Source organism: Peromyscus leucopus, chromosome 8b (genome assembly GCF_004664715.2).
Source record: "Peromyscus leucopus breed LL Stock chromosome 8b, UCI_PerLeu_2.1, whole genome shotgun sequence".
In the NCBI taxonomy this organism is placed as follows: domain Eukaryota; kingdom Metazoa; phylum Chordata; class Mammalia; order Rodentia; family Cricetidae; genus Peromyscus; species Peromyscus leucopus.
The window spans coordinates 41,830,939-41,840,911 of record NC_051086.1 but is presented as its reverse complement, the minus strand read 5'-3'; the positions used below and the strand labels follow the sequence as shown (position 1 = coordinate 41,840,911).

The window sequence follows — 9,973 nt, the reverse complement described above, 5'->3', positions numbered from 1 at the left end:
TCCGACACCGTCCTGGGACCCTCTGCTCTGTCCCCCACCACACTCCACAATGCCGGTCTGAGGAGAGCTGGACCAGCTGCCCTTCTCCCTGCTGCCCACATCACAGCGAGAGGACACAGGCGTCTTCCTGCTCCTGACCACCTGCCCTTTGCCTCCTTGGGGCTGAGGGTGAAACTGAATCCTGGACAGTGACACCAGGGCTATTTTGGAGCTAGGCTGGGCTGGGCTGACCAGAAACGGGGGTGGGGCAGGGGCGGGCCCAGTCTTCTTCAGCTGACAGCCTTTGCCTGTCCTTTCGTCCCTGTCCAGTCTGAGGACCGGCTGGAGTGTGGGCTGCTGGGTGGGAACCACGTCGGCCTGGGCCCCAGGAAGGAGGCAAGACCCAGCAGCCCCCAACTCACCATCTGTGCCCCTTGCCTGGGCGCTGCCCCAACCCCTGGTAGACACAGGTGAGGAGGCAGAGCTGCCTGGAGGACCGACTTTTGCTCCTGGAGGTCAGATGGGCTGAAGGTCATGGTGTTCTGTGGAACTTGGGGACCTTAGGGGTCTGGTCAGCCTGGGCCCCTCCCTGAGAGGAGAGTGGGCTGGATGCCAGACCTGGGCCCTTCTGTGACTCTGGGTTGAGACCTCAGAATGGGAAGGGGCAGTTTGCCCTTAGGGATCCGGGAGGGCTGGGGCTAGCACTGTGCCACCCCTGGCCGGGTTACCCCCTAGTCTTCCTGCTGCCCGGGGGTCTGGTGGCCCTGCCCCCAGCTCTTCCGAGATGGATGCCCGCTGACAGCTGGGGCTATTTTGGGCCTGTTGGCTCAGTGGAGGGGACAGCCAGAGGGGTACTGACACTTGACTCCAGGAAAGAATTTCCCGGGGAGCGGGGGAAGCCACAGCCCTGGGGTCTAAGGTGAGGTTGAGCTCAGGGGCTGCCCTTGGAAATCTGCTCTAGAAGGGCATGGGGGCCACAGGCCTGCTGGTTCTGCTCTTGGAGTGGTGGAGAGGAGAAGGGGGGCCAGCAAGGTGGAGTTCCAGGGAGGGGGTAGCCTCTGCTTCTGGCCAGTGTCTGTGTGTCACCTCCCACTTGGTTCATCCCAGTCCGCCCTGCAGGAAACAGAGTAGCCAAGTTCTGTTAAGTTGGGGAGGGTGTGAGTGGTGTGGCCAGTTCTATGAGGCAGGGGCAGGGGCTCCTGCAAACCCTCCCTAGGCAGTAGGGGGGTCCAAAGCACCTGCTGGGTTGGAGAAGTCCTCTACGGGTTGAGGAAGAGCTGACTTCCAAGGAGGAAGAGGCTTCTCTGAGAGGCTGGGGATGACCACCTGGACCCCCTGCTTAGGACGTATGTCCAGTGCCTCCAGCCCAAACCAGGCGAGAGGAGGGGCCTGTCTGGGATAGAGTTCCTGAAGCTTCTGTCACAGTCTCGGTTTCCTCATCGGTAGGGAAGAGAACAGATGCCCAGTTCTGGAAGCCCTTCTCTGGCCTAAGACCTGCTTGTCAGGGTGGCCGAGTGGCTCTGAGGCTGTCATTGTGACCCAGTGATAGTGGCCAGTGCGACTGACTGGTAACAATTGTGGAAAGAATGCAGGCCTTGAGCAGATGGTGAGACCCAGGGGCACCATCATGGGGCTTAGGAGAACTCTAGTCTTCAATCACTCTTGAATCTCCAGGGCCTGTGGACCTGCTGAGGCTGGGTCCAGCTCCCCTTAAACATGTGTGTGGGAGGCTGTTTGCATAGTCTTGTTCACGTGTTTCACGCTGGGCCACCCCAGGCTACGCATAGGATGGTGGGAAGAGTCATAGGGTGCCCTGCCATGCGTCTGGGGAACCTGGAGGGTAGAAAGAGCTCTGACGCAAGGACCCTGGTACTGATGTCAAGGCAGACCTTCTATGGGACAGATGCTGAAAGGCATCTCCAGGGGCTGGACTTGGGCCCGGCTGGCGCTGCCTGACGGACCTGTGCTAACCTTAAGAGACGAGGCCTGTTTGTGGGTGGGGGACAGAGATGCTGACTGGGCAGTGAGTCAGCAAACCGGCCAGTGCAGCCCAGCCCTGGTCCAGAATCAGCCTCCTGGAAGAGGATTAGGGGGATTAGCTACCTGAATCACAGGACTAGGAGCTGGAGGGTCGGGGAATATAAACCCATCAACTGGCCGGTCCCCTATCAGGCAGCCCAGGCTGAGAGACTGGTAAAGAGAGCAGGTGCAGAGGCTGTGGTGAAGGTCTCTGCACTGGGGTGCTCATGTGTCCCGGGGGTGGAGGAGGTTAGCCTGCTGAGCCAGCCATGGTGCCCACTGTTCTTATATAAGACCTGGTGTAGGCAGGTAGTCCCATCCACTGACTGGATCAGTGGCTGGTTGGCTGGGGCTAAGCCTTGATTGGGCAGAGGCCAGTGTTATCTGGGTGCCGATGATTCCTAGGACGACTGAGGCATGCAATCTCATTCTTGCAGGGGGTCCAAGTTGGCAGGACCCTGCTAAGGACCGAGGAGTGCCAAGGCCATTGGGCCCCAGGCTAGCTAGGCCCAGCTGGGCGCCAGCTCTTCTAGAGAGAAGCTGGCTGTCTTGGCCCCAGACTATAGGGACCCTCCTGCCATCCTCTGCAGCCACTGACTGCACTGTTCCCACACCCTGCCCTTACTTGGGGCCAGGCTTTCCCTGAAGACTGGCAGTATGAGGGCAGACAGGTACTAGTGAGCATGGGTTTACCTTCAGCCCAGCAGGTAAGGGCACTTCGGTTAGGATGAGCTCCGCTTCAGGTGAGGGTCAGGGTTCCTTTCCTTTTCTGCTGGTTGAAGAACGTGTCTCCATGGGAGTCCAGAGGACTTGTTGGTTTGGGTAGAGAGACTGGAGTTGGGGTAGAGCGGAAGTACATCAGGCAATTAAAGATGCTAGACTTCCAGGTCACGGAAAAGGGCTAGTGTGAACTGCTGGACCTCGGAGCCACCACAGTGGCTCGGGAGTGGAGGGGAAAATGAGACTTGCGGAGGAGCAGCCCACGTGGAGGTGCCTGTTTGGTTGAATTGGGGTTTCCTGTTAACACTGTTAGATAAGGAAGAGGGCCGAATGTGGCACAGGCGACTGGCTCATCTCAATAGCATCATGACCTTCATCTTTGCGTTTTGTAGACCCCCAACCCTGCTGCCACCATGGACCACTCCTTCAGCGGGGCGCCCCGCTTCCTGACGCGGCCAAAGGCTTTTGTGGTATCTGTGGGCAAGGATGCCACACTGAGCTGCCAGATCGTGGGTAACCCCACGCCACATGTGAGCTGGGAGAAGGACCGGCAGCCAGTGGAGGCAGGAGCACGCTTCCGCCTGGCCCAGGACGGGGATGTGTACCGCCTCACCATCCTGGATCTGGCGCTCGGTGACAGCGGGCAGTATGTGTGTCGCGCGAGGAACGCCATCGGGGAGGCCTTCGCCGCCGTAGGCCTGCGAGTGGACTCGGAGGGCACGTGCGCCGAGCAGGCGCCCCACTTTCTGCTGCGCCCCACCTCCATCCGCGTGCGCGAGGGCGCAGACGCTACCTTCCGATGTCGCGTGGGCGGCTCACCACAACCCGCTGTGAGCTGGTCCAAAGATGGGCGGCGCCTGGGCGCCCCGGACGCCCCCCATGTGCGCGTGGAAGATCACGGCGAGGCCAGCGCGCTTCGCATCCGGTCGGCACGGCCTCGCGACGGTGGCACCTACGAAGTCCGAGCCGAGAACCCGCTGGGTTCCGCCAGCGCCGCCGCCGCGCTCGTGGTGGACTCGGATGCCGAGGCTGCGGGACCACCCGGAGCCTCCACCGCCTCGCTCCTGGCGCATCTGCAGCAGCGGCGCGAGGCCATGCGCGCAGAGGGCGTCCCCCCCTCCCCACCCGGCGCCGGCACACGCACCTGCACGGTGACCGAAGGCAAACACGCGCGCCTCAGCTGCTTTGTGACCGGCGAGCCCAAGCCCGAGACAGTGTGGAAGAAGGACGGGCAGCTGGTGACCGAGGGCCGGCGCCACGTGGTGTATGAGGATGAGCAAGAGAACTTCGTCCTGAAGATTCTTTTCTGCAAGCAATCGGACCGTGGCCTCTACACTTGCACAGCCTCCAACCTCGTAGGCCAGACCTACAGCTCCGTGCTGGTGGTCGTACGAGGTGAGCAAACTAGCACCCCCACACATGCGCAGGGGTGAGGCTCTTTCCCGACTCCCCACAACCTCGTGCATTCACCTGAGCGCCAGCTGCGGTCCTGGGTGATAACCTGGTCCAAAGATCGGCTAGGGTTGGGTGGCTGCCTCCTGAGTTGGATGCCTGGGCGGCTCTGGTTCCTCAAAATGAACAGGCGATGATGGCTCTTGGCGCGAACCACCGTAGGGAACCCTAGTCCCAGTCACCATCCCTCCACACTCCTGCCTCCAGCTCACATATCCCCGCTGTTCGCTCTTCCGTGCTCCACTTTCTCCTTCTCTTACTCTCCACTCTGTTTCTTCAACTCACCTATCCGACCCTGCACCCTCTCCACTTTCGGTTTCTTGGTCCGCTGTGTCACACCCCCAAACTCCGACGGCCCCTCTCCCGCAGAGCCGGCGGTGCCCTTCAAGAAGCGGCTGCAGGACCTGGAGGTGAAAGAGAAAGAGTCTGCCACGTTCCAGTGTGAGGTGGCGCAGCCGGCCACGGAGGCGGCGTGGTTCAAGGAGGAGACGCGTCTGTGGGCCAGCGCCAAGTACCGCATCGAGGAGGAGGGCACCGAGCGCCGGCTGACCGTGCGCGACGTCTCGGCGGACGACGACGCGGTGTACATCTGCGAGACCACAGAGGGCAGCCGCACGGTGGCAGAGCTCTCGGTCCAAGGCAGGCGGGGTGGGGCGGGGCCGGGCGGGGCCGGGCGGGGGTGGGCGGGGCCAGGCGGGCCAACGAGCTTGGGAGCAGAGGTGGCCCACCTAGCATCCAAGCATGGAGTCGATCTGTGTGGGAAGGAAGGCGGGTGAATAGGACTGAGGTGAGAGGGACGGGGCACAGGGGCCAGGATGAGGGAAAGGCAGGGGGAGGGACAGAGGGGGTCCGGGATGTGGAGTGGGGGTGGGGTCGAGCAGAGTGTGATGGGTCAGGTTGACCAGAGGCTGCTTGCTCCGGCATTGGGGAGATAGGCTGAGGTCCAGTTGGCGGCGCAGACAGGCAGGAGGGTGCAGGTGCACAAGGGGCGTGTCAGTAGGAGGGGAGGTTCTAGGGCACAGAGGTGTGTAGTGTGACCTGGGGCTCGGGAGAGTTGAGGCTGGCAGCATTTGGAGGGAGGCTAGGGTTAGAGTGAAACCTGGTTCTGCAAAGGCAGGGGGCCAGAAGGTAGGGTTGGGCAGAAGGGGTGTGTGTGTGTGCGTGTGCGTGTGCGTGTGCGCGTGTGTGTGTGTGTGCGTGCGTGTGCGTGCATATGTGTGTGTGCGTGTGTGTGCGCGTGCATATGTGTGTGTGTGCGTGCATATGTGTGCGTGCGTGTGCGTGCATATGTGTGTGTGTGCGCGTGCATATGTGTGTGCGTGTGTGCGTGTGTGTGTGTGTGTGTGCGTGCATATGTGTGTGTGCGTGCATATGTGTGTGTGTGTGCGTGCGTGCACGTGTGTGTGTGTGTGCACGTGCTTGGTGTGTGTGTGTGCATATGTGTGTGTGCACGTGTGTGTGTGCATGTGCATGTGTGTGTGTGTGTGTGTGTGAAGCAGGTGGGAGAATGGGGCTGGATGGGTAAGAAGACGAGACGGAGGCCACACGAGTCGGGGGTGTGCGAAAGGAGTTCAGGGTACACAGGGGGCTTGTCTTATCCCCTTGGCAATCTTCCCACTCCAGGGAACCTGACCAGAAAGCTGCCCCGGAAGACGGCAGTGCGCGCTGGAGACACAGCCATCTTCTGGGTGGAGCTAGCGGTCCCCGAGGGCCCTGTCCAGTGGCTGCGGAACCAGGAGGAGATGGTGGCCGGGGGCCGGGTAGCCATCACTGCCGAAGGCATGTGCCACACACTCACCATCTTCCAGTGCACCTTGGAGGACGTGGGTGAGGTGGCCTTTGTGGCTGGTGGCTGCCGGACGACCACCCAGTTCTGCGTATCAGGTGAGGGTTGGAAGAGTGGCCTTTGGGTGGCCCTCCTGCCAGGGACACAGCTGTGCCCCGTCCTCCCCCAGTGCTGTGGGCTCCCCCTTGCCAGTGGAGGTCCGAGGGTGGCAGAACATTGTGGTGTGAGTCCTCCACTCCAAGCTCTTCCCTTGAGGAGGGACCTTCCTGCTGCAGCTGGGTGGCAGCAGGTCTGGAGAGGGACTTCTGAGTCCACTGGTGGTGGGTGGTACCATCCCATCCACCAGAGCAGTGCCCAGGGAGAGACTCGGGTTCTGTCATTCCCTTTCTGGGTGACCCAAGGCTGGGGAGGGAGATCCCAGGTGGTGAGCTCAACCTATCTTCCACACAGCGCCCAGAAGGCCACCGCTGTACCCCCCTGCTGACCCTGTGGTGAAGGCCAAGACAGAGAGTTCTGTGACCCTCGGCTGGTCCCCACCACCCCACGGGGACCGCCCTGTCACCATTGATGGTTATGTGGTGGAGAAAAGGAGACTTGGTGCTTATGCCTGGAGCCGGTGTCATGAGGCGGAATGGCTGGCCACAACTGAGTTTACCGTGGCTGGTGTGGCCGAGGAGGGCGACTTCCAGTTCCGAGTGTCAGCCATCAACCACTTTGGCCAGAGCCCTTACCTTGAGTTTCCAGGGACCATCCACTTGGGTGAGTGAGGCCATCTAGTAACATCACGGGGGGCTGCCATCTGCCTTGAGTTACCCGACCCCAAAGCATAGTTCTGCCTCCAGGGGAGCCCGGATGATAGTAAGGGGACTTGCTATGTGGGTTGGGGGATGCTGAAGCCTTCTTATGAAGGAGGAGGGATCCTAAGACAGGACCCAGGTCCCACTGAACCTGCCTGTCTTCAGCAGCCTCAGGGAGCCAGGCTTCGGCTACTCCATCTTTGTGGGGGCAGGGCAGAGGAAGGGGAGGCAGAACCTGGGAGTTTATCTGTCTCCGACTTTTCTCTCAATTCTGCCCCCCTGCAGTCCCTAGGCTGGCTGTAAAAACCCCTCTGAAGGCAGTGGAGGCAGTGGAGGGTGGTGAGGTCACCTTCTCTGTGGACCTCACCGTGGCCTCTGAGGGCGAGTGGTTCCTGGATGGGGAGGCCTTGAAAGCCAGCAGCGTATACGTGATCCGCTGTGACCGTACCCGGCATATGCTCACCATCAGAGAGGTGCCTGCCAGATTGCATGGGGCACAGCTGAAGTTTGTGGCTAATGGCATTGAAACCAGCATCCAGATGGTGGTCCGAGGTAGGCCTGAGTTCCCGAGTCCCATTTTCTCTGCAGCGTGGTAGTAGGCAGAAGCGGTATTTCCTGGGGAAGGTTTGTCTGAAGCCAATGTGTGAAGGGGGTAGGAGAGCTGGGTGCTTGAAGCTGCTCACTCCAGGCTGGCAGTTGAGGCTGGGCTCCGTGTGTGTGTGTGTGTGTGTGTGTGTGTGTGTGTGTGTGTGTACACGCATGCGTGCACAGGTACGAGATGCCCCAGGGCTGGACCGCATCTCTGATGGCCTCTTTTCTTATCCTCTTCTATCTATCTCTCTACCCCGTGTCTCCTCTCTGCCTGTTCCTTTCTCACCTCTGTCTCCCTCCCCCACACCCCCCTTTCCCCGTGGTCTCCCTCTTTTCACTGGCGCCCTGTGTTCTCTCCCTCTGCTCCCTTCTCACGCCTCTTCACACCCCCCCCCTTCTCTTGCCTTTCACTGACTTGCTTTCCATGGCTGCTTTCCTTCCAATCCACCCCTTTTCCCGAGTTTCTCTTTTCCCCTTTATCCCTCTTTCCCCATCCTCAAATCCTCTCTCCTCTCCTTCGCTGCCTGCGACTCCTTTTGCCCACCTTCTTGTGGTCTCTGTTCCTACTACTTCTGTCTAACCATCCCTGCCCCGTAGCCGCTCTGGGGCTAGCCAGCAACAAGCTTCCTGCCGTGGCTGCCCGGGAGGTGCTGGCCCGGTTGCACGAGGAGGCCCAGCTGCTGGCTGAGCTGTCGGACCAGGCTGCGGCTGTGACTTGGCTGAAGGATGGCCGCGAGCTGCCCCTAGGACCCAAGTACGAGATGCAGGTGTCAGCGGGGAGGCGAGCCCTGCTGGTGCGGGATGTGGTGCAGGATGATGCTGGCCTCTATGAGTGCGTTAGTCGTGGGAGCCGCATTGCCTACCAGTTGTTGGTCCAAGGTGAGCGCAGGTGGGCGGTGGGGCTGGCATCATGTCCTTGTGCTGCCGCGTGGTTCTGGATGTGTATCCTCTGTCCCCTGCTCCAGACATTTTCTAAGGGGTTCTGGGCAGTGGGGGAGCTGTTTTTTGACTCTCTCTCTCTCTCTCTCTCTCTCTCTCTCTCTCTCTCTCTCTCTCTCTCTCTCTCTGTGAATGGTGGTGGGTAGCTCAGCTCTGTAGGAAGAAGGACTTCCTAGCTGTGGTTGAAACCTCTCCGGTCTGGGCGGAGAGTCAGGGTCACATGTTCTCTAGGTCTGGGCATCTTCATCCATGCACCCTGTAGACCTTATAGCTTTTCTTCACAGATGTAGCAGGTGGTTGTATGGATGCTGTGGTTGGGAGCCAAGCTGGACCTCAGAGGCACATGTGCAAATGAACTGGGGCAAAGATAGCAAGATGCTTAGGTCCCTCTTGCCAGGGCTTCTTGGAGTAGGGCGTGGGAGTATGGTACTGGCTGGGGCAGCTTTGGACACCAGGCAGGGCAAGGGACTCTCCTGTTCCCTGCATGAAGATCCTGCAGACTTACATCTCTGGTATACCTATACCACCCTTGAAGGGCCTGGGGTTCCCCACACTGGACCACTGGGTGGAATCTAAGTATGTCTCCACAGCTGAAAACACTTTGCTGCTTTCCAGAGGCATGTGTGTTCCTCACACAAGCTCTAAAAACCTACAAATGCATAAATTCAGTGCAACAGGATTCTCAGTCATATGCACCAATTTATGTTTGGCTGTATCCAAAAGCAAAAATCACGGCATGGTCAGTTTCTGGTTGGTGGAGAAAACTGGGGATGTGTTCATGAATGGTACTGTAGGTCTCTGCTCTGTAGAGAGTGGTCCTGAAGGTGGGCAGATTGGGGCATAAGAGAACACTGTGTTGGCCTGTATGGGCTGGCCTGGTGATTCCTTGCTGTCCTGCCCAGCCAATCTGTTCTGGCATTACACACTGGCTAGATAATCACACACTCAGGAATAAGAAGAGTCACCACCAGGCAGGGGGCCTTGGGAGATCTTTGTGGCAGGAAATGGAGTGTCCTGGAGTCCGGAGTTGATTAACCAGAATCCAGGACTCAGGAGCTTGGAAGGGTCCTCTGAATAAGTGTCTTTGTCTGACTGTCCCTAGAGGCCAAAGTGGTGTTTGCCAAGAAGCAGCAGGCACACAGCGAGGTGAAGGCAGAGGCGGGGGCCAGTGCCACACTGAGCTGCACGGTGGCCCAGGCCCAGACCGAGGTGACCTGGTTCAAGGATGGGAAGAAGCTGAGCTCTGGCTCGAAGGTTCGAGTGGAGGCCTCGGGCTGTGAGAGGAGGCTGGTGGTGCAGCAGGCGGGCAAGGCGGATGCTGGGGAGTACAGCTGTGAGGCCGGGGGACAGAAGGTCTCCTTCCGCCTGGACGTCACAGGTCAGTCCCTTGGGACAATCCACGTGTGTGTTCCTAATTATTACATCCTTTTGATTTTTTTGAGACAGGGTCTCACTATGTAACCTTGGCTGACCTTACCTGGAACTTGCTATATAGACCAGGCTGGCCTCAAACTCACAGAGTCTGTTTTCTCTGCCTCCCGAATGCTAAGATTGTAGCCATGTACCACCACACCTGGCTTATGAGTTTCGTACTATGCCTAACTTGTTAATTAAACTTATTCAGGCCCTCCAGGAAAAACATACGCAGTATTTGGTGCTATCTGTATATGAGGACCTACTGCAGGTCTTG

The 9,973-nt window shown here is 59.4% G+C and overlaps 1 protein-coding gene across 1 annotated transcript in view; it reads left to right on the top strand.

Annotated features, from left to right (window-relative positions):
- The first annotated feature begins 287 nt into the window (after positions 1 to 287).
- Positions 288 to 9,973, top strand: part of Obscn (obscurin, cytoskeletal calmodulin and titin-interacting RhoGEF) — a 144,774-nt gene continuing 135,088 nt past the window's right edge. Inside the window, 8 exon segments of the mRNA XM_037201174.1 lie at positions 288 to 449; positions 3,111 to 4,113; positions 4,540 to 4,809; positions 5,794 to 6,054; positions 6,407 to 6,715; positions 7,039 to 7,305; positions 7,942 to 8,223; positions 9,386 to 9,661. Of these exon segments, the coding sequence (XP_037057069.1) occupies positions 3,132 to 4,113; positions 4,540 to 4,809; positions 5,794 to 6,054; positions 6,407 to 6,715; positions 7,039 to 7,305; positions 7,942 to 8,223; positions 9,386 to 9,661 (2,647 nt within the window). The 5' untranslated portion in view covers positions 288 to 449; positions 3,111 to 3,131.